This window comes from Sturnira hondurensis, unplaced genomic scaffold (genome assembly GCF_014824575.4).
Source record: "Sturnira hondurensis isolate 20B ecotype Veracruz unplaced genomic scaffold, ASM1482457v3 Scaffold0016184, whole genome shotgun sequence".
In the NCBI taxonomy this organism is placed as follows: domain Eukaryota; kingdom Metazoa; phylum Chordata; class Mammalia; order Chiroptera; family Phyllostomidae; genus Sturnira; species Sturnira hondurensis.
Window position 1 is genome coordinate 2,083,838 of NW_028088815.1, and position 23,246 is coordinate 2,107,083.

The following is a 23,246-nucleotide window of genomic DNA, read 5'->3' on the forward strand; positions in this document are numbered from 1 at the left end:
TTTTTGGAACATATATTCCATTATCCCAGGGACCTGGGTAGACAAATTCTTCCCTAAGGGCTTTTATTAGAAACCTCCAATAAAAACCAACATCATAATTAACTGTGGTCAGGCTTGTACTACTACTTACAGAATCCCGAATGAAGCTCACCTATTTGGGTGATAGGAGGGAAAATATACGTGTGGTGGGTGGTAGGGGGCAAGTGTTTTCTGTTGATTTTCCAGCCCCTCTTCATAGCTATGACAGCTCTGCTTTGTAAGTGTTCTTGACACGAAGCCTAAAGCTCCTTTTCTTTTATTGTTGTGTGTCATTTGCTGTATTTTGCCTTACCATTGATGTTTCCTTAAAAATAATAAGAGTAATGAGTAGTTATGTATTATTCATCCTAAGTGTACTGATCATGCATTTATCTTCGGCTTTCTCTCTTTTTTTCCCCCTAGAGCTTGCACTCGACAGCGCATGCTGAGTGGATCATTTGAGGGGCAGCCAGCAAAGGAAAGGTCAATTCTCAGTGTGCAGCACCATATCCGCCAAGAGCGCAGGTAAATACACCACGGGATGAGGCTACATAGAAACTAAGGAAAGGAATTTTACAGGAAGGGTTCACTGTACACAGCCCAGGTTAGAAGCATGGGTTCTATTCCTTGATGGTAACAATAATAAAATTTACAATCATATCCAAAGATTCAAAAGATCTTTGAAAACTATTTTTTTGGTGATGGCCAAATTCTCACTTTTAAAATCAGAAGGAAAGATCAAAGACATTTGGATAGACTACAGCTTTTACTATAAAAAATAAATAAATAAGCTTGTTTTATTTAAGAAAGTTTTTAAAAATAATCATCATTGCTTAAATCAAAATTTGGTCTTGAAATGTACATATTAACCAGTTGGTTGTGGTTGTTTTAGATCACTAAGACACGGATCAAACAGCCAGAGGATCAGCAGGGGGAAATCTCTTGAAACTCTGACACAAGATGTAAGTTCTAAGCAATGCTTTGGATTTTGGAAAAATGATTATGAAAATGTGTTTAAGTGACTGCTTAGATGATTCTAGCACCTGGGTCTTTCTGTCACATTGTCACCTTTCCTTAAGACTCTACCAGAGGAAATGAGGAGACCAGGTACAGAAAATGATGGTTAACTTTGGAAAATTCCAGACATCCCACATGCCTTTCTTAAGATAGCAAGACAAAAATGACATATTAGTTACATTTGACTGAAATTAAAGACATCCAAAGCATTTTATAGGAGTGATTCACATTACTAACTGTGAATATTTACTAAATTTAAAATATTCTAGAATCTCAATCCACTGTCCATTATTTCAGGACTTTGCATAGTAGGAAATAAAATTTTATTTCTAAGAGAATATTTATGTCAAAACTGCACAAGATTTCCCAATAATTTCTCTGCTTTTAGACTTCAGATCACTCATTTGTTTATTTACTGACCCAAATATATGTCAAGCATCCATCATATGCCAGATTCTAAGTGATGAGGACTAGTGGGGAAATAAGATATTGTCTCTGCCCTGCAGGCACTTACCATCTAGTAAGAGATGATCAGCAATTTGAGGCAGGGAATGTTAGAGGATGCTCAAAGTGTGCTCCTCTACATGAGCACAGAGTCCCAGATGAATAAAAGAGGGAACCATGTGAAAATCACATGGCACCCGAAGAGGCTTAATTCTATCTTCCAGGTTAGACTCACCAGCAGCTCTACCATGCTGAGATTACCGTGAGAGGTGGAAAGTACCTATTAATTACCAGTAGTGAAAACTAGATTGAAGTATAGGTCTTAAGTTGACTGGATAACTGGGATGAGAGAGCAGTCTTGAACATTCAGAGCCAAGGATAGCATTTGCAAAAAAAAAAAAGGTCAAGCAAGAGAAAGTTAGCAAAGCTTTACAGTTTTGGGGTTTTTTTGTTGTTTTTTGGGGTTTTTTTTGTCTTTTCCATCACTTACCTCTTCTTTCTTACAAGTTTCTGGACTATTTCATCATACTTCATCTGCTTTCATGAAACTGCTATCTTAGAGTAAACTGTTCTCACTAAGTGTTCCAGGTAAAATTGAGAATGGAAGACGTTGGTGATGAGAACAACCTAATATTGAGATTATCCAAGGTACATTGTTCTAATTAACAGAAACACATTCCCTACATGAATTTCTAAGCCAGAGGCTGTCTGATATGATCCACCATCTTGTCAACATGGAATTGTGATTGGATCTAATACATGGCCTGTGTACTTAGTATAATTTGTGCTCAGCCATAGTACATGGAGAAATTTGGGGGTAAAAATTCAGAGAGGCAACACTAATTCAAAGGACTTTCCTTTAATGTAATTCAATAGAAGCACAATATAAATCAAAATCAAATTAGAACATGGCTTTGAAAATATTTTAAATACATACAACAAAAGGCTCTGTTTGAATTATTTCAATTCAGAAGTTTATTTCTTCTTCAAAGATATTTTGTTATATTTTCAACATAGATGTTTAAGAAAAATCTATCCCCATCTTTTCCATAGCAAATGGTCATGGAGGTTCTGCTAATTTTCCTATTTCCTTCATAATAGAGGCAATTTAAAATAGAGAGTTTCATCTTTTTCACTTATTCCAAATGATAGAAGAGACAGATAATCCAATCTAGGGACTACTTTCTATAAAATTTATGACGTTATTTGAATAATAGTTCTCTACTTCCCACAGAGTGAAAACCGGAGTGAATATTCTACATGATCTGCTCCCCCAACTCCCTACACACACACTGTTCTGGCCACATTTTCTCTTACACTGTTGCTTTCTCTTCACCTGCACTGGCATTCTGGCTATTCCGTGTGCAGATCCACTCACTACTCTGGAAGAACACATCTCTGTTAAAATCTAGTGGCCTGCATCCTCCTACTCTTTGCTCAAATAACTTCTTATTGAGGCCTGCTCCAACTTGTCTATTTAAACTCAGAGTCTTCTGTCACTTTTTATTCCCATTTATTTTTTTTTACCATAGTGCTAAGCCTTTTCTAACATTTTGTTTATTTTGATTTAATTTTAGTCTATCTCCCCTGACTAGAATAATCATTTTTATTAGCCCCATAAAATCTAGGATCTTTTCAGAGATTTATTTGTTTGCTTTTTTCTTTCTCCTTTTGCCAGCACTAGAAAAGTACCTGGCACATAATTGATTTTCAATATGTATTTTTATTGTGAAAAACCCTTTGGAGTAAAAAAAAATACCCTTGTTAAGATGACCGTGACTGTTAAAATATACAGAAAATAAAAAGTTTTTATTTTAATTTTTTAAAAAATGATCATTTGGGGGACCTTCAAAAATATTACTTATTTTGATTTGCCCCTTTTATTTATTTCTAGCATTCCAATACAGTAAGATATAGAAATGCACAAAGAGAAGACAGTGAAATAAAGATGATACAAGAAAAAAAGGAGCAAGCAGAAATGAAAAGGTACAGGTTACTACAGTGTTTCTTGGCTCTTGTTTTGGAACAGCAAACATTCCCTTAACCTTATTCATCTACAAATTTCCCATTTCAGGAAAGTGCAAGAGGAGGAACTTCGAGAGAACCATCCATACTTTGATAAGCCACTGTTCATAGTAGGACGAGAACACAGGTTCAGAAACTTCTGCCGAGTAGTGGTCCGTGCTCGCTTCAATGCGTAAGTACACTCAATTTCAGCCTGGTGTTTGGCCTGAATTGCACAAACAGCAGGGAAGGTTGTCATACCAGGAAGAAGGAATATGTAATCCTAATGGGGTCACAAAATAAACTGTGGCCTAATTAATCATGCTGCTCCTGTTCGCTAAGCAGCCAACCAGGTAGAAAACAAAGGGTGCAAATAGTTAAGATTTATATAAAACTCATGTTTAGAAAACACTTAACAGCCATTTTTATTTGTTCATTTTTAACTGTCGCTCAATAAATTTGTACCAGTGTTATTAACTCCATATTTATTTTGAAAATACTGAAGCAAAGGGAGGCTGAATGACAAGGTGAAGGTGATTGAGCATGTCTATTTGACTTATAATTTCTTTGTGATCAAAAATACCCCAGTTGGTTTCTTCTTGAATAATGTAAAGTAGAAAGAAAGTTGACTAGTGTTTTCATTACCAACTGTTACAAGAAGAAAACCCACTGGCCAGTGACTCCATTCCTACCCAAAAGGAAGAAATGTGCGAGAAGCTGTCATTGTAGTCAACTGGGAGGATGCTGCATTTGTGATGACTCAAACCCATTTTAGTAGGCAGCCCATGGATGAAAGGGAATGTTTGTCATGCATAATTTTAAGTGAATACCCTGAAGACATTAAGAGTCTTGGAAGAAGTATAGATGCTTTCCCATCTGTAATTGGACCTTCCCTGATGCTATCCTTTAAGTAAATTAATCTCCTTTGTAATCAATAACATTTGATATTTACTCTCTCTTATGAGCTGAATTGTGTGTCCCCCCCAAATATTCATATGTTGAAGTGCTAACCCCCGGTTCCTCAGAATGTAACCGAGATAAGGACTTTAAAGAATTAACTAAATTAAAGCCCTGGCTGGTGTAGCTCAGTGGATTGAGCATGGGCCCGCGAACCACACGATCGCGGTTCGATTCCCAGTCAGGGCACATGCCTGGGTTGCAGGCCAGTTCCCAGCAGGGGACTCATGAGAGGCAACCATACATTGATATTTCTCTCCTTCTCTCCTTCCTCTCTAAAGATAAATAAGTAAAATATTTTTAAAAAAGAATTAAATAAATTAAGATGGGGTCATTAGAATGAGCTTTAATTCAGTATGACTGGTGTCCTTATAAAATGAGGAAGACTATGTGAAGACACTGGGAGAAAACGACCATCCACAAGCCAAGGAAAGAGAGGCCTGAGACATATTCTCCCAGCTGTCAGAAAGAACCTACTGACACCTTCATCTTGAACTTCTAGCCTCCAGAATTGTGAGAAAATAAATTTCTGTTGTGTAAGCCACTCAGTCTGTGGTACTTTTGTTATAGCAGCCATCTGAAACCAATACACTACAATAACATTTTAGGATTGGAGGAGACCTCAGCAACCATTTGATAACATTTTATCCCCCCTTCTTCAACAGAGGAGGGCATTTATGTCAGCAGAGGATGAGAGCTTTGCTCAAGGACACCAGCTAGTTAGTGCATGGCTCTCTCTGACTGCCAGTCTGTTGTTCTTTCTGCTATTCTAGGAAGACCTTCATAGTTTCAAGCAGCCGAGGAATAATCATTAAAAACTCCCTGAATTTTCACAAAGTAAAACAATAAGTTGACAATTTAGAGTTTATTTTCAGTTCCAAAATGGTTTTTTTATCTGAAATTATCCTGGTGGCTGTCCTCATGTCAATATCTGATTATCAATTCTCCACTTCATTTACTGTGGTGTAATTCTCCTTGTCAGCAATGCAGCTGATATGGACTGAGGATGACTTTGTTGTCATTGGGAGTACATGTACAAACACCATGTGGGATTTCACTGAAGACTAGTTCCCTGAAAGTAAGAATTAGAAGTCCCCTTCCCAAGAAATTCTACATACATTACTCCACATATTCATACGTAAATACAGGGTAAAGGACTCTATTGAATGTATTGATATTTAATTAACTAATTGTGAGGAACATCTTCAAGCTACTAAGGCAAAGATTTTTAACTGAGTTTTTTTTTTTGAAGGTTTAAATTACAAATTTATTTATATACAAGTAATTTATAAATATTATGTGGGGTTTACAAATCTAGTTATATGTTATTTTGTATAGGTATACTCATTCAAAAAATTTTATATTTTAGGAAAAATCTTAATAACTGTTATCCTAAAATGATAGATTTCAAAACCATGATATAAATATGACTGATTAAAATTGGTGAGTTTCTGCTCATGGTAAAGGTGAGCATTTTTTTCTCTCTTTTTAAAAAATTTAATTACTGTTCAAGTACAGTTTTCTGTCCTTTACTCCAACCCAGCCCAGCCCCCCCCCCCCAGTGCTCCCCACCTCCCTCCCATTTCCACCCCCCTTAGTTCTTGTCCATGTGTCATTTATACTAGTTCCTGTAAATTCTTCCCGTTTTTCCCCTGAAAATCCCTCCCCTCTCCCTCTGGTCACTGTCCCCATGTTCTCTATTTCAGTGTCTTTGTTTTTATTTTGTTTGCTTGTTTGTTTTGTTGTTTAGCTTCCAGTTAAAGGTGAGATCATATGGTATTTGTCTTTCAACACCTGGCTTATTTCACTCAGCATAATGCTTTCTAGTTCCATCCATGCTGTTGCTAAGGGTAATAGCTCTTTCTTTCTTTCTTCTGCATAGAATTACATTGTGTATGTGTAGCATAGTTTTTTGATCCATTCACTTACTGATGGGCACCTAGGTTGCCTCCAACTCTTGGCTATTGTAAATTGTGCTGCTATGAACATTGGGGTGCATAGGTTCTTTGGGACTGGTGTTTTAGGGTTCTCAGGATACAATCCTAGCAGTGGAATTGCTGGATCAAAAGGCAAGTCCAATTTTAGTTTTCTGAGAAAATTCCATACTGTTTTCCATAATGGTTGTACCAGTCTGCAATCCCACCAATGATAGATTAGGGTCCCCTCTTCTCCACAACCTCTCCAATACTTGTTGTTTGTTGCTTTGTTTATGATGGCCATTCTCATCAGTGTAAAGTGGTATCTCATTGTGATTTTAATTTGCATCTCTCCGATAGCTAGTGATATTGAGCATCTCTTCATGTGTCTCTGGATCCTCTGTATGTCCTCCTTGGAGAAGTGTCTGTTCAAGTCCTTTGCCCATTTTTTAATTGGGTTGCTTCTCTTCTTTGAGTGGAGTTGTGTGAGTTCTTTGTATATTTTGGAGATTAAACTTTTGTCTGAGGTATCATTGGCAAATATGTTTTCCCATATGGTTGGCTCTCTTTTAATTTTAATTCTGTTTTCTTTAGCCATGCAGAAGCTTTTAATTTTGATGAGATCCCATTTGTTTCTTCTTTCCTTTATGTCCCTTGCTCTAGGGGACATATCAGTAAAAGCGTTGCTGGGTGAAATATCTGAGATTTTCCTGCCAATGTTCTCCTCTCGGATTTTAATGGTGTCACAGCTTATATTTAAGTCTTTTATCCACCTTGAATTAATTTGGGTATATGGTGTAAGTTGGTGTTCGAGTTTCATTTTTTTGCATGTAGCTATCCAGTTCTCCCAACACCATTTGTTGAAGAGGTTATGATTGGTCCATTTTATGTTGTTGCTCCCTTTGTCGAATATTAAGTGGCCATAGAGTTTTGGGTTTATTTCTAAGCTCTGTGTTCTGTTCCATTGGTCTATGTGCCTGTTTTTATGCCAGTACCAAGCTATTTTGATTACAGTGGCCTTGTAATACAGTTTGGTATCAGGTACTGTGATTCCTCCTACTTTGTTCTTCTTTCTCAAAATTGCAGCTGCTATTCAGGGTTGTTTATGGTTCCATAAAAATATTTGAAGTATTGGTTCTATGTCTGTGAAGTATGCCATTGGTACTTTAATAGGTATTGCATTGAATCTCTAAATTGATTTGGGTAGTATGGACATTTTGGTGATGTTAATTCTTCCAATCCATGAACATGGTATATGTTTCCATTTTTTTTTTTTTGTTACTTCCTTGATTTCTTTCTTCTGTGTTGTGTAGTGTTCTGCATACAAGTGTTTTACCTCCTTGGTTAGGTTCATTCCTGGGTATTTTATTTTCCTTTTTGCTATATCAAATGGGATTTTTTTCTTGATTTCTGCTTCTGCTGTTTCATTGTTAGTATACAAAAATGCATTTGATTTCTGGATATTGACTTTGTATTCTGCTGTTTTGCCAAATTCACTTATTAGGTTGAGCAGTTTTAGGGTAGAGTCTATAGGATTTTCCATGTACACTATTATGTCATCTGAAAACAGTGACAGTTTTGTTTTCTCCTTTCCTATTTGGATGCCTTTTATTTCCTTTTCTTGTCTGATCGCTGTGGCTAAATCTTCCAATACTATATTGAATAGAAGTGGTGAAAGTGGACAACCTTGTCTTGTTCCTGATCTTAGTGGAAAAGATTTTAGTTCTTGCCCATTGAGTATGATGTTGGCTTTAGGTCTCTCGTATATGGCCCTTATTATATTGAGGAATGCTCCCTCTATTCCCACTTTGCTGATTACTTTTATCATGAATGGGTGTTGTACCTTATTGAAAGCTTTTTCTGCATCTTTTGATATGATCATGTGATTTTTCTCTTTGCTTTTATTTATATGATGTATGATGTTTTCTTATTTGGGAGTTTTGAAACATCTGTGCATCCCTGGGATGGATCCAACTTGGTCATGGTGAATGATTTTTTTAGTGTATTGTTGGATGAGGTTTGCAGTATTTTGTTCAGGATTTTAGTGTCTATGTTCATCAGCAATATTGGCCTGAAGTTTTCTTTCTTTGTTGTGTCTTTGTCTGGTTTTGGGATTAGGATGATGCTGGCTTCAGAAAAAGAGTTTGGGATTCTTCCATTACTTTGGATTTTTTTGAAATAGCCTGTGAAGAACAGCAGTTAGCTCTTCCTTAAATGCTTTGTAGAATTCTCCTGTGAAACCATCTGGTCCAGGGCTTTTGTGTGATGGGAGTTTTTTGATGACTGCTTCAATTTCACCTGCTGTTATTGGTCTGTTCAGGCTTTCTACTTCTTCTTCATTGCATTTTGGAAGATTATATTTTCTATAAATGTGTCCATTTCACCTAGGTTTTCAAATTCCTTGGCATACAGTTCTGCATAGTAATTGCTTACAACCCTTCTATTTCTGTAGTATCAGTTGTAATTTCTCCTCTTTCATTTCTTATTGTGTTTATTTGTGTCCTCTCTCTTCTTTTCTTAATGAGCCTACTTAAAGCCTTGTCTATTTTGTTTATCTTTTAAAAAAAACAACTCTTGGATTCATTGATCCTTAGAATTGTGCTTTTAGTCTCTTTGTCATTTAGTTCTGCTCTGTTCTTGGTTATTTCCTTCCTTGTACTTGCTCTGGGCTGTCTTTGTTGTTGTTCCTCAAGTTCTTGGAGGCGTTGGGTTAGGTTGTTTGTTTGAAATGTTTCTATTTTCTTTCGGTAAGCCTGTATTGCTATGAGCTTCCCTCTCAGGACTGCCTTCACTGTGTCCCATAAGTTTTGGGTTGTTGTGAGTTCATTTTCATTTGTTTCCAAAAACATTTTCATTTTTTCCCTAATTTCATTCTTGACCCATTTGTTGTTTAGTAGCATGTTATTCAATCTCCATGATTTTGAATGTTTTGGGTCTTTTCTCTTGTGGTTGGTTTCCAGTTTCAGTCTCTTGTGATCAGAGAAAGTCCTAGGGATGATTTCAATTTTCTTAAATTTGTTGAGGCTTGTTTTGTGTCCTATCACATGGTCTATCTTTGGAAATGTTCCATGCACACTTTAAAAGAATGTGTGTTTAGCTTCTTTGGGATGAAGAGTTATATATATATCAGTTAAGTCTGTTTCATCCAGGACATTGTTCAGTTCCACAATATCTTTGTTGATATTTTGCTTGAAAGATCTGTCCATTTTTGACAATGGGGTGTTAAAATCCCCAAGTATAATTGTGTTGCTGTCAATATCTTTCTTGAAGTCCTCTAAGATTTTCTTTATATATTTGGGTGCTCCTATGTTGGGTGCATATATATTTACAATGTTTATGTCTTCATGGTGGATTCTTCCCTTGAGTATTATGAAGTGAGCTTCTGGGTCTTTTTTATGGCCCTTTTTTTGAAGACTATTTTGTCTGATATAAGTATTGCTACCCCGGCTTTTTCTTCCTGGCTATTTGCTTGGAAAATTTGTTTCCAGCCCCTCATTTTTAGTTTGTGTAGGTCTTTTGTCCTGAGGTGGGTCTCTTGTAGGCGGCATATGTGTGGGTCACACTTTCTTATCGTCAGCTATTCTATGTCTTTTGATTGGAGCATTTAATCCATTTATGTTTAAGGTTATTATTGATAGGTACTTATTCATTGCCATTTTTATACCTGTGCTTCTGATTGTCACTCTCTTTTCTTTCTTTTCCTTAAAGTGGACCTTTTAGTATTTCTTGCAGAGCTGGTTTGGTGGAGGTGTATTCTCTTAGAGTTCTTTTGTCTTGGAAGCTCTTTATTTGCCCTTCTATCTTGATTGAGACCCTTGCTGGATAAAGTACCCTAGGATGAAGGCCTCTGGTTTTCATTACTTGAAATATTTCTTGCCATTCTCTTATTGCTTGGAGCATTTCCATTGAGAAGTCAGCAGCTAACCTTATTGGGGCTCCCTTGTATGTTACTTCCTTTTTCTCCCTTGCTGCCTTTAAGATTCTCTCTTTGTCTTGTAATTTTGCCATTTTAATTATGATATGTCTTGAAGTGGGCTTCTTTGGATTACTCTTTATTTGGACACTCTGTGATTCCTGGATTCGTATGACTTTTTCTCTAATTAAATTAGGGAAGTTTTCCATCATTATTTTTTCAAGTAGATTTTCTATTCCTTGCTCTTCTTCTTCTCCTTCTGGTATCCCTATTATTCATATATTATTATGTTTCATATTGTTTTGCTTTTCTCTTAATCCCTCTTCATTCTTTCTGAGCCTCTTTTCCTTTTCTTCCTCTTTCTGGGAGTTTTTTTTCTACTTTGTTCTCCAATTCGTTGATCTGATCTTCTGCTTCATCGATCCTGCTTTTGATTCCTTCCACTGTGTTCTTCAGCTCCAAAATTGTATTCTTCATTTTTTCTTGGCTTTTGATAATAGTTTCTATTTCCTTTTTCATGTTGATTTAGTTTGCAGTGAGTTCATTGTAGCTCCTCTGGAGTTTCTGGTAGCTCATTGTGAGCTCTTTGAACTCCCTGATAACCAGTGCTTTGAATTCAATATCTGGTAGCTGACTTGCCTTTATTTTATCTAGCATTCTTTCTGAGACTTCCACCTTTTTTCTTCATTTGGGGATTGTTTCTTTGTCTTCCCATTGTTTATGAGATTCTTTTTGTTTTAGCTTCAGCTTCTTAAATTGATTTGTTCTGGCTTCCTGGATTTATGGTGTGAACTTTTTTGGTATAATACCTGTGAGATTCACTGGTGTAGATTCATTGGTGTAGATTCCTGGGTTGAGGGTTGTGTGGTTTCTACTCCCTCCTTCACCTTCTTCTGTTGTTATCTTTTGGTGGTTCCTTTTTGTTGGGTTTCCTCTTCCCTTGGGTATCCTGGTGTTCATAGCTTCCATCTACCCTTTTTTTGTGATCAGTTGGAGGGGAAGGCAAACTGGTTTATGACAGCAGGAGAGTATTCTATGATATTTACAGTAGTAGCCAGTGGAGAAGAGATAGGAGATCCCCTGGCTATGTACAGCAATAACCATAATCTTCAACCCAACTAGCCACTTTTTAGAAAGGATGGAGAGAAGATAAGGCTCTTGTTGGGGAGGGAAGTTTTGTGATTTGCATCTAGAAAGGAGTGAGGTTGTAGGAGATCAAACTCTGAGGTAAGGTGAGAATAAAGGTTGGTAAATAGGTGTAGTGTGAGAGAAAATAGAGTTAACCACTACAGTATTATAGTTCAGGCAACAATGAAGTGGTCTAAGATCTGAGGGAGGGGTGTTGTGTAGTATGTACAATAGTATGTAACAGCTATTATTTACAATAATATTAGAGCAACAATCATATGACAGAATCTGTGATATACCAAGATTATGGAGAATTGGACCTTCAATAGTGTACTAACTGGGCAAGGGAAAGTAAAGGACAGTAAATTAGCAATACGCTATGATTGAGGGGGCAGGGGAAACCTGTTAAGTGATAAAATATATCCAGCTAAGGTAAAGAAGACTATACAGACAGAGGAGGAATACAAGGATAGTATTAAAATAAAAGATGTAAGAAAAATTAAAAAACACAAATATACAGTAACTTATAGTTTTTCTGTCAAAGCAAAGTGAATTTTGTCTCTCTGTCTCTCCTGTTGGGATGCCCCCTCTTTGAGTCCAACTTTGGTCTTTTCATCGTTCCAAGTCTTTTGTCTCACTTGTGGGGGGAGGGGGTGAAAAGAAAGAAAATAAAAGCAGCACAAGGGAGGAAAAAGAGGTAGGTTTGGAAAGAAAAGAAGAAGGAATCAAACAAGAAAGAAGAAGAGAGCAGGCAAAAGTGTTGAAAGATAAAACAACAATAAAGTTAAAAAATAAAAGATTATTTTAAAAGAAGCAAACAGAAAAATACCTCTTGTTGTTTTCCAGCAGTCAAACCATTTTTTCTGGTCACACTAGCTACCGCAGTCTGAGGGGCGATTTGTGTGGCCTTTCTCCCTTCTCAGTGAACTCAGATGGTCTCACCAGTGCTCTCCCAAGATCCGGACCCCCGCCTCTCCCCAGTGCCCCACTGAGAGCAGACTTTCCCCAGAATTCACATTCCTGGGCTGTGGTCTGGTCACGTGCTCCTGGCCAGGCTTCCCTGGTCCTGCACGCTTGCGTGCAAACTTTTCCCAGTGCTATGGGGAAATGCAAGGGTGACTCTCAATTCTCCCAAGCTGGGGACCACAGGATCCACGGGTGATCCAAGTCCTCTGTTTTGCTTCCTCATGCCCATTCCTCTCTCTGACATGTTAAGCAAACAGATCTCTCCTGGTGTTTTTTCACACTGCACCTGGCCAGGTAGGGAGGGAGCTGATGACTGGCTCTCTCCCAAGGACCTTGCTGCCAGCCCTTGGCTCCCAGAGACTGAGGTGGAGGGCCCTGGGCCCTGGAGTGGCCTGGCAGAGGGCCTGCAGCCTCTTCGCTGTTCCCTCAGACCTTATTGACCTGCAGCCCTCTCCTCACTGTCTGGTCATTCAGTGTCCACTCCAATTTCTGGAGTCCTACCTTCCTATATGCTGGATCTCTGTTGGCTACCCACTGCGCTCCTCGGCAGATCAGCCAGGTTTTTCTCCGGTGCATGGGGGGAAGCAGAATCCTTTGTCCTACTCCACTGCCATCTTCCCCCAAGTTAACTGAGTTTTTTAAAGGAAAGCCAAAATTTAGTTTTGCAATACCCATGTCAGAAATTGTTGAATGAACTCTTCAATTCTAAAATAAAGTCTTTTGAGAAATATAAAACTTTACTTTCATAAATATCAGCTACAAGCTCTTCTAATTTTTTTCATCTAATGTTCTCTGACTTTCAAAGTCACATATAGTTAACATATATTATAATGTATATTGGAAAGAGAGTAAAAAAGAGGTTTTATGCTGCAAGTTATAAAGCCCATGCTATGATTTTATGTTTATTCTATCTTACAGATCTAAAACAGATCCTGTTACTGGAGCTGTGAAAAGTACGAAGTACCATCAACTTTAGTAAGCTTTACAAGCTGTTTTCCATATACATTTGAATTTTCTGTGTACGATTTCATGTTGCATAAAAATTCCCTTTGTTTTCTTGCTATTTGTTCTATGAAAAAATACCATTCACATTATTGGAATCACAGAGGCATCCTCTCTGCCCTTTAACAGGCTTTACTGGAGGCTTTTTTGGTAGTGTTTCTCAGTTTTGTTTGGTCTTGGCAGTGATTTGTTGGGACTGGTGACTTACCTGGACTGGGTCATGATCATCGTAACCATCTGCTCCTGTATTTCCATGATGTTTGAATCCCCCTTCCGAAGAGTCATGCATGCACCTACTTTGCAGGTATGGCTGCTGAATCTCAGCTTACAGCTCCTAAGAAAAAGTTACCTGCAATTTTTCCATTCATTGTGATCAAACGCCCTTTTGCTTATTTTAGATTGCTGAGTATGTATTTGTGATATTCATGAGCATTGAGCTTAATCTGAAGATTATGGCAGATGGCTTATTTTTTACCCCAACTGCTGTCATCAGGGACTTTGGTGGAGTAATGGACATATTTATATATCTTGTAAGTCTCTGATTATTTTCTATATGTAAAATGTAATAGATTTGTAAAATCTGCTTTTCTTAGTACAAGAGTGAGATATGTGAGAGAAAAAGGTTGGGATGCCAAAACTGTTTCTTGGGTAATGTAAGTCCATTATAGTTAAATAGAGGCATGCATTAAACAATCTAAATATTTATTGTTATGGTTGAAATACACCATCCACTTTCACACAAACATAGACATACCTTAATAAGGTCTAAGATAGCAAATCTAGTTTGCCTCCACAATTCTTATGTCTCCTAAACCTAAAAAAAACAAACAAAAAAAACAAACCTGCATTATATAATTGATTGATCAGCCCCTTACTGCCAAAAGCAAACTAAAGTGAGTGTTGTTGGACCTTTCTTTCAATTCTAAGGCACAAAGTATCCAGCTAGGAAAGACCATTCAACTGTTTGGTTAAACTAATTTGGTCAAGCATAAGAAGCAACCAAAGATATTTCATTTTTTCTCTTATGTCCAAAAAGGCGTAAAGCCAATGCCCTTTTCAACACAGCAGGGAGAACTGTGATCATCAACTGTAGCGTGTTTAGATCGTTAATAAAATAGTGAGTGTCAGGGTCAAGCATGAAGTTTAGTATCTTTTATCAAAGTAATATCAATCCTGTTGAAAATAGTGGAGCCTGCAATATGTCAGTTAAGAGAAGGGGCAGAGTGCATTAATGTACATAGATTGTAGGCACTCCTATTTCATTCTTGCTTATACCTGATGACTTTTCTTTGAGGCTGCTTGGGTCTAGATTAGGTTCATAGTTGAGAGTTAAGAGACCATGTATCCACCTGATGACAGCTCGTCTCACATAACACATGGAGTCTCCACTAAAGCAAAGTTGTGGTTTCTTGGCTCTCAGAAAATGTAGATAGTACAGGATAAATTAAATAAATTTCAGAGATGATTATTTTCCTTCTAGGTGAGCTTGATATTTCTTTGTTGGATGCCTCAAAATGTGCCTGCGGAATCAGGAGCTCAGCTCCTCATGGTGCTTCGGTGCCTTAGACCTTTGAGGATATTCAAACTGGTGCCACAGATGAGGAAAGTTGTTCGAGAGCTTTTCAGTGGCTTCAAGGAAATTTTTTTGGTATGTTGCAGTTACCTTTGCTTTCAGTGTCCATTCCACTCCTTAATGTAGCTAAAGGGAGGATAAAGTAAATCTTGTTTGTCAAGGTTAAGTCTACAATTTTGGTTTTTGAAACTAACAAAGCACAATACACATTTTGAAACCTTACCCCTAAATGCTTCCACCTTATTAGTACATTTAATTCAGCACATATTTTTTTTAAACTAAAGAGAAGCACTCTGGAAATGATAATGAAAGGAGAATCCAAAGACATAGTATCTGCTGATACTTTGATTCTTAACTCTTGATCATAATTTCTTTTCAGGTTATAGTTTTCTAATCTGAAAATTAAGGATAAGAAGATTCAACACCACCTACTTCACAAATAATATTAGGAATGAACACATTTGGGTTTTTAATCTCGTTCAATATGTCCCTTAAAACATATAGCAACAGAACTTGTCTCTGATCTTTAGCATGTTAATATAAAACAAGCTAAAAGAAGGAACATACAAATGTACCCTGCTTTTAAGTAATCTAATTGCAGAGTAATGAATACTTCTAAATGTGATTGAAGGGAAAAACATTCATGTTATTTGGGCAAACATTGATTTAGGGTCTGCTAAGAGGAGGGTTGCAAATCAAATGTGAAGTAAGAGGTGCATTGTTCACAGTCTGTTCCATAAGGATCTTTGCCTTACAGAGGAGTGATCAAAGCATTCTTTTGTTACTGATGAGTTCTGCTTATGAATGGAAAACATGAATTAATTTACATAAGCCTGTTTATATCTTGCTTTCTAGAAACACACCTATGGTGAGAGAATAGCTGCGGTTGCAGTTGACTGTAAGGTATTATAATAACCTGTACAACAGGTTGGAATATTACTATAGGCATAGATTTGCTAACATCTTTTTAAAGGTGTGTTTTAAATTACATGTTTTCTTTGCATTAAAGCCATAAAACGGTGGCTTCTACACAGCTAGAATGAAGGAAAGTAGAATATCACCTGAATGCTAATGTACATTTATCTTCAACCCTTGATAGATTTTAGAAAAGAATCTATTTGTGCCTTTCTCCTGATCGTGTTTCTGTGTAACTTTAGTACATTTAAAGTATGTTTTAGATTAGTCAACCAGTATAGATCAATGGTCATGTTCAGTATTTCTGTGCTACTCAGTATTTCTGAGGAGACCAAAATGATCCTCCAGCAGGGGAGGGTGAGTCAATGAACAGATCTGCTTTCTTTAAGACTGACCTCTAATCCTCTGTGATGTCAGTATGCCCTCATGCTCATGAGAAAGCAAAGCCACTCTCCCTCTAATTTATGCTTTGCTGATAGAGAAATAAATCCATTTTGAAGAAAATTGGGGAAAATATAATTATTTAAACATTTTTCTTTTGTTCCATTTAATAAAATAGATGAAAGGGTTGACTTCAAAGTCAGAACAGTTTGTCATATGAAATGTCGTAGCCCATTTTCTCACATTAAAGTCATATGTTTCTATTCTAAAAATTCAAAATTTGTTAAATTTCATTTTTTAACACTCCAATAAGGCTAATTGAATGATCTGTGGTGAAATTAAATGATATCATCAAAAGATCATACATTTCATACAGTGTTATCAAAAAAGTACTGTTCATACTGCTGTTCAAACTGAACCTTCTATTTAATGTTTTACCAAGAGATCTGATAGCTCATCAATTTCTTTCAGGTCTCCATTCTTTTGCTGACATTAATGCTTGTTTTTGCAAGCTTTGGAGTTCAGCTTTTTGCTGGAAAACTTGCAAAGTGCAATGATCCCAACATTATTAGAAGGGTAAGATACTCCTTTCTGTCCTTTGCAATAAAAATTAAGGTAGTTTACCTCCCCTTAATAATCATGTACTGAGACAATGTTGGGAACTGCCTGGAAAAATGCTTAAGAATTCTCTTCCCATGAACTTCTCTTGCTTAAACCATGCATCATGTCTCTTCTGGCTAACAAAGCTTTATAAGATTAAAAGTACATCTCAGGGACTTCTACTCTTCCTTCCTATTCCAGTCTCAATCTACTGTTGACATCTTCTGCAGAGGTACCCAAGATTCCAGGTCTTGGACGTCAGACACTTTTCCTTTGAGTTTTCCCAAACTTAATCCTGCCTCTTTTGTCCACAAACAGCACCCCCCCAAAAATACAAAAGGTAAAGTTTGACTTTCACACCCCTTTATAATACTTCTCCATTCTAGCATTCTCTCCGTTAGGAAGTCAAGGCCTTGCATTAGCTCTTAGCTGCCCAAAATTTTCCCCATTAAGACAACTAACAAAGACCCAAGCCTGAATATTTTTGCTACTACTTTTTTCTTTAGTTAGTTGTCAGTAAGAGAAAGCCAGCTACTGAAACAACTCCAATATTTCAGTAACTGAACATAATGAAATGAATATATTGCATCTTGGGTAAGTTGGACAGATCTCCTCCAAATAACCTCTCAGGCACTCACGTTTCTTCCATTTTATGTCCCCACCCTTTGCTGTTTCAAAGTCTTCTTTGTTTAGCTGGCCCATAAGAACAGAGAAGTATCTCTATCTGAGGGGGCTGTGGGCTGAGCTTAGAAGCAGCACACCTCACTACAATCCACATTCTACTAGGAAGAGCATGGCCCCACCAGACTAGAAGAGAAACTGCAATATGTAGTTTAGTGAAGGAGTTTAATGAAGGAGTTCAGTGAAGAAGTGTAGTTTAGATACTAGGAGGAAAAAGGGACCAAGTTTGATTAATAATTGCCAACCTCTGCTATGCTATCCAGTGTTCCATTTTTTTAAAGATTCTCCCCTATGTTACAAGTAGACTAATGAAGTAAACCAAGTACTGCTGATGTATTAACTAGCAAAAGTATTTCCTCATTCACAGAGGTGACATAATGTACTGAGTCCATTAAAATGCATGTTTTTGAAAAGATTAATAGATTTCAACTATAATACATATTCCCATATTTCAAGTAACTATGGCTATCTAATATAGATTTTATATCAATTTGAACATTCCTACATTTTCAGTCTTCTAATTATAGAAAGTATTAGCTCTCTAATTGTTTTGTGATAACATATTTGTATAGTAAATATGCATTACCAATTGTATTCATAATGAGGGTTTCAGAAAGTGACAGAAGAGATGTATGTATGTAGGGCAGACCTTATGTTGTTTGACAAGGCACACCTAAGTCATTACTTCCTTTAACTTCTCTCCCCAGAGGAACTTCGATAAACCTGAGAAGACATAACAAGGAACATCATATAAAGTTCATGATGTACCAAAATAGCTAATGAAGGAAGTCATATGGAACTGATTAGTCCACAGCTAACATAAGGAAAGAAGGGTTATTTAAATTCACATTCAATAGAGACCAGAAAGATAACATTTCAGGATGAAGCCCAGTAGGAATCCTGATGACTCAATATATTAATAATGGCCTGAGAACATTGTGATTTTGTGTTATCTACTCATTTCCAGCCCAAGCTAAAGATTGATGACTTGGATAGGAGACAGAGAGCACAGTGGATTGACAAACACACAGATGCTTTCTCCCTCTTTCCCAGAGCAATGAAGCCTCAGTGGTAGGCTCATAAAGAAAGCCTAAGAAAACTTAGACATCATAGAAAGCATCAGCATGAGGCAGAAACTGGCATAGTGAAATGCGGTCTGTGTCTTTACTAGAAAAAAAAACTAGTCCTAATATAGGAGGCCAGGGTCAAAAAGACCATGTGAATGAAGGTAACATCAGGTCTACCCCTGAACTTTAGTCCATCTTTCCAAAAGAAGAGACAAAGGGAAAAGAGAAAACTAAATACCCCAACATATGGGTTGCACTGTTTAATGTTTAAAGATAACAAAACCTAAGATATTGGTACCATATTTTCCAGATAGGAGAATATGTTATTTTCTTGATGTCTGCCTACTTCCTCCTTCTGTTCCTTTTCTTAAAACTTGATGGCCCAAATCTGGAGATCACTTTAGACAGAGATATGGAGCCCATCAGTTAGCCACTACAGCCTTGTAAAAAAACAACAACCCTGATTATACCTTTTGACAAATAGTTATCAAATATCAGTTATGTACAAAGCACCATGATTGGTGAAATGAGGGATGGAAAAAATGTGTGAGTCACTGACCTGGCATGGCAGCATTTTCTGTCCAATCAGAATGTATATTCCATGTTTAAGTAACTGTAATGTCAAGTCAGAATTTAAAGGAGTACATGAGAAGTGAAAGTATGTGCAATCTTTCAAGTATAGGAAATAGTGCCTTCACCTGGGGGTGCTGGGCTGAAGGTTTTCATGAGGTGAGAGGACTCTAGCAGGAAAGGGCCTTCCAAGCAAAGTAGGTAGAATTGAAAAAGTAGGTACGGTGTCTTGTTCAGATCACTTAATCCCTGGGAACCTATTTGTCCCTCTATAGCACTTCTCACACAATAATATTAGAAAGTTTAAACTAGTTTATTTAGGTAAAGAACGTAACCCAACGCTCAATAGTATGTCAAACTTCACTTTCCTCCTATGTCAAAATAAACTGAAAAACAAGGCCGGAAATGTAGTTTAGGAAGAGATCCTCAGGGCCCTAGAATGGCAGTCTAAGGGAGTTGGAATTTCTTTGATGAGAAATTAGAAGTCATTGAACATTTATAGGAAGAGGAAACAGACACTTATTGGTGCTCACAAAGTACAGATATTGTCCCAAGAATTACTATTGTTAAGCACATTCTACTGAGGAGTTCAAGGACTTTTCCAAAGTCACTTTCCAATAAGTGGGGAAGCTGAGATCCATGTCCAGGAAGCCAGATTAAAGTCCACGCTTTTAATTTGGACACCAGGCTGCCTCACCCAATCAAAGGTGCTTTTGGGTGGACTCAGAAAAACAAATAGGAAGAGGCAGTAAGGCAAATTTCACCAAGGGGCCTTGATATGCTACACCATAGCACAGCCATTTCGAATAAAGTGGTAGACGAGTATGTAGGAGAACATAACTGGTATATATTTTAACTTTAAAAGTAGGCTATGAAAGAATAAAAACGGCACAAACTTATATGTGCATAGAAAAAACAATGAAAGAATATACAGCAAAATGTGAATTATGTTTCTTTGGATAGTTGTAAGTTTATCTATGCTTTACAAGTTAAACATATTTGAGTAAGGTTTTATTTAAAAGAATTTTATTGGTAGTCTAAACAGGTATAATGTTGGTATTAAACTAGTAGTTGAAATAAGAATAGAGGCATGGACCACTTGAATAAGAAAAAGCCACAAACAGCTCTAAGATCTTGATATTGGGGTGTTGACAAGATGTTGGTCCACAGACAGAAATAGGGAAGCCAGGATAATACATGTTTTAAGGTTGAAGGTGACTTTAAACAAGTTAAAACTCGAAGTTTTGTTGAAATATTCTAGTGTATACACTTTGAACCTGGGAAGGAGATTTAGGTTTAAATATGACAATAATATCAAAGAAGCAATAATAACAGGAGAAAGAATAAAGACAGATAATGAATCAAAAACTTTTTACTAATGTTTTATTTTTTAAATCCATTTTAAATAGTTTTATTCAGATATAATTCCTACTTCAGATATAATTCACCCACTTACAGTGTACAGTTTGGTGGTTTTTAACATATTTAGAATTGTACAATCATCACCACAGTGAATTTTAGAATATTTTTATCATTTCATAAAGAAACACTGTGTCTTTTAACTGTCACCCCTTAAAACCTTATTCTTCTGACATGTCTATCCCTAAAAACTGATTACATTATGTATCTATACAGTTCCCTATATTTGACTTTTTTATGAATGGAATCATGTAATATGTAGTCTTTGGTAGCTAGCTTTCTAAACTTAGCATAGTATTTTCGAGGTTCATCCATGTTGTAACACACCTTAATACTTCATTTCTTTTCATGGCTGAAAAATTTCCAGTTATGTGGGTGTACTACATTTTATTTATGTATTTGTCTATTGATGAACACGTGGATTTTTTTCATATTTTGACTGTTATAAATAATGCCTAGTATAATAATAGTGATATAAACATTCATGTATAAGTTTCTGCATGTACATTTTTTTTCATTTCTCTTGAGTAGGAGTAGAATTTCTAGGTCTTATGGTAACTCTTTGTTTGGTCATTTGAGAAACTGCCACACTATTTTCTAATGTGGCTACACCATTTTTTATTCCCACCAGGAGTGTATGTGAGTTCTAGTATGAATATTCAATTATGCAAATCCACATCAAAGCTTGTTAGTTTTTTTATTATATGAGGAGGTGCCCCCAAGATGGAATTTATTTATAAAAATTGTGTTATTTATTCTTGCATGTTTAAACTTCAGTCACCTTCAAAATACTCTCCATTTGATGCAGTACACCTATTAAACATTTTTTCCACTGCTCAAAACAGTTTTTGAACTCATCAATTTTGAATTTGAACTCCTCAACTCAAAACTGCTGAACACTCATTGTGGTGTGGGCAGGTGTGCTTGTAAATCACCCATTGTGAAATGGGCAAATGTGCTGGGTCTTCAGAAAAATTTCACTGAAGCCAAATACAACCTCTCACAACAATGCCAGCTGGTACACTAATATGATTCCCTCACTAGTTGAGGGTTCCAGAACCCTCAACTAGTGAGGGAATTCTGTACTACAAGGATCTTACCCTCCAGAAGATAATTCCAGTTTGGGATGGGGGGTCCCTCCTTGTAGCTTTCTCAGCGGGTATTAGTGGTATCCCATTGTGGTTTTGATTTTCATTTCCCTGGTGACTAATGATGTTGATGTTGAGTGTCTTTTTAAGTGCTTATTGACCATTCATATATTTTCCTTGGAGGAATTTCTATTCAGATCTTTTGCCCTCTTGCTAATGCTTTCAGATCAACTTCTACCACTCATCTCTGCAATCTTTGGTACTACTTGCTGATTAGTTGTCCACATCACTGTTGTCAAATAAAGACCTTTATTATTCTATGTACAATAAGTTTCTTATCTTTTATCTTTCCTGAGTTCATTTTCTTACCAGGTTCCTTCCCTCACCTCTCTCTTTCTTTTTCTATTTAGGAAGATTGCAATGGCATATTCAGAATTAATGTAAGTGTGTCCAAGAACCTAAATCTAAAATTAAGACCTGGAGAGAAAAAACCTGGATTTTGGGTGCCCCGTGTTTGGTAAGATATCAGGGGAAAAATTACTAACAATGCAATATTTGTCAGTATAAGGTTTTAAATCAGTATAACATGGCATGAAACTAATAATAGCTCTGATACAGATTTAAAATAATTTTTAGGCAAAGCACTGAGTTACAACAAGATGCAAAAATACAGTAAATATGAAAGCAAGTGGTACAGAGTCCCAATTTCTTCATGAAACTAATGAAATACCACTGAAGTATTTCTCTAATTCTTTAAAATTTTATATCTGAGTTTACATAGCTTTAAAAATTAGTAAGATTAAAATTCTTTTATTCAATCAGATTTTTAATTACATTTAAAATTTTTTTATTTAATTATTGTTCAAGTACTGTTTCTATCTTTCACTCCCATCCCAGCCCACCCCCCCAATGCTCCCCACCTCCTTTCCATTTCCACCCCCCATAGTTGTTGTCCATGTGTCCTTTATACTAGTTCCTGTAAATCCTTCCCCTTTTCCCCCTGAAATTCCCTCCCCTCTCCCCTCTGGTCACTGTCCCCATGTTCTGTATTTCAGTGTCTTTGTTTTTATTTTGCTTGCTTGTTTGTTTTGTTGTTTAGCTTCCAGTTAAAGGTGAGATCATATGGTATTTGTCTTTCAACACCTGGCTTATTTCACTCAGCATAATACTTTCCAGTTCCATCCATGCTGTTGCAAAGGGTAGGAGCTCCTTTCTTTCTGCTACATAGAATTCACATTTTAATTTAAAATTTTTAATTAGTTTAAATTTTTAAATTTTAATCAAATTAAAACTAAACTCATCCTGAGTTTATACTTTAAAGGAGGGTCTTATGTCCTCACAATAGTTGTAGAGAAGCCTACCTAAATCATAAAGCTATTTCAATTTTAAAACCCATTGACATTGATTTTCATTACTGAAACATTAGAAAGGAATAATCAGTAACACAACCAATTATATCTGACTCTCTCTTTAAAGTTTTTCTTTCTCAAAAATGAGTTTTCAAAGTTTTCAGGTCAAAGCTGGAAGTATCTGTTACCTCCTTTCTCTTCTGTTTTACTAAAGACCATGAATGGAATATCTCAGTCT

General features: G+C 36.6%; 1 protein-coding gene across 2 annotated transcripts in view; it reads left to right on the forward strand.

The window, feature by feature from the left end:
- Window positions 1-23,246, forward strand: part of NALCN (sodium leak channel, non-selective) — a 424,006-nt gene that overhangs the window by 342,271 nt on the left and 58,489 nt on the right. For both annotated transcript variants that reach the window (XM_037065791.1, XM_037065792.1), the window contains 10 exons: window positions 442-543; window positions 911-980; window positions 3,374-3,465; window positions 3,554-3,676; window positions 13,282-13,338; window positions 13,549-13,669; window positions 13,764-13,895; window positions 14,846-15,013; window positions 16,706-16,810; window positions 22,070-22,176. In XM_037065791.1, the coding sequence (XP_036921686.1) occupies window positions 442-543; window positions 911-980; window positions 3,374-3,465; window positions 3,554-3,676; window positions 13,282-13,338; window positions 13,549-13,669; window positions 13,764-13,895; window positions 14,846-15,013; window positions 16,706-16,810; window positions 22,070-22,176 (1,077 nt within the window). The remainder of the gene's footprint in view (window positions 1-441; window positions 544-910; window positions 981-3,373; window positions 3,466-3,553; window positions 3,677-13,281; window positions 13,339-13,548; window positions 13,670-13,763; window positions 13,896-14,845; window positions 15,014-16,705; window positions 16,811-22,069; window positions 22,177-23,246) is intronic.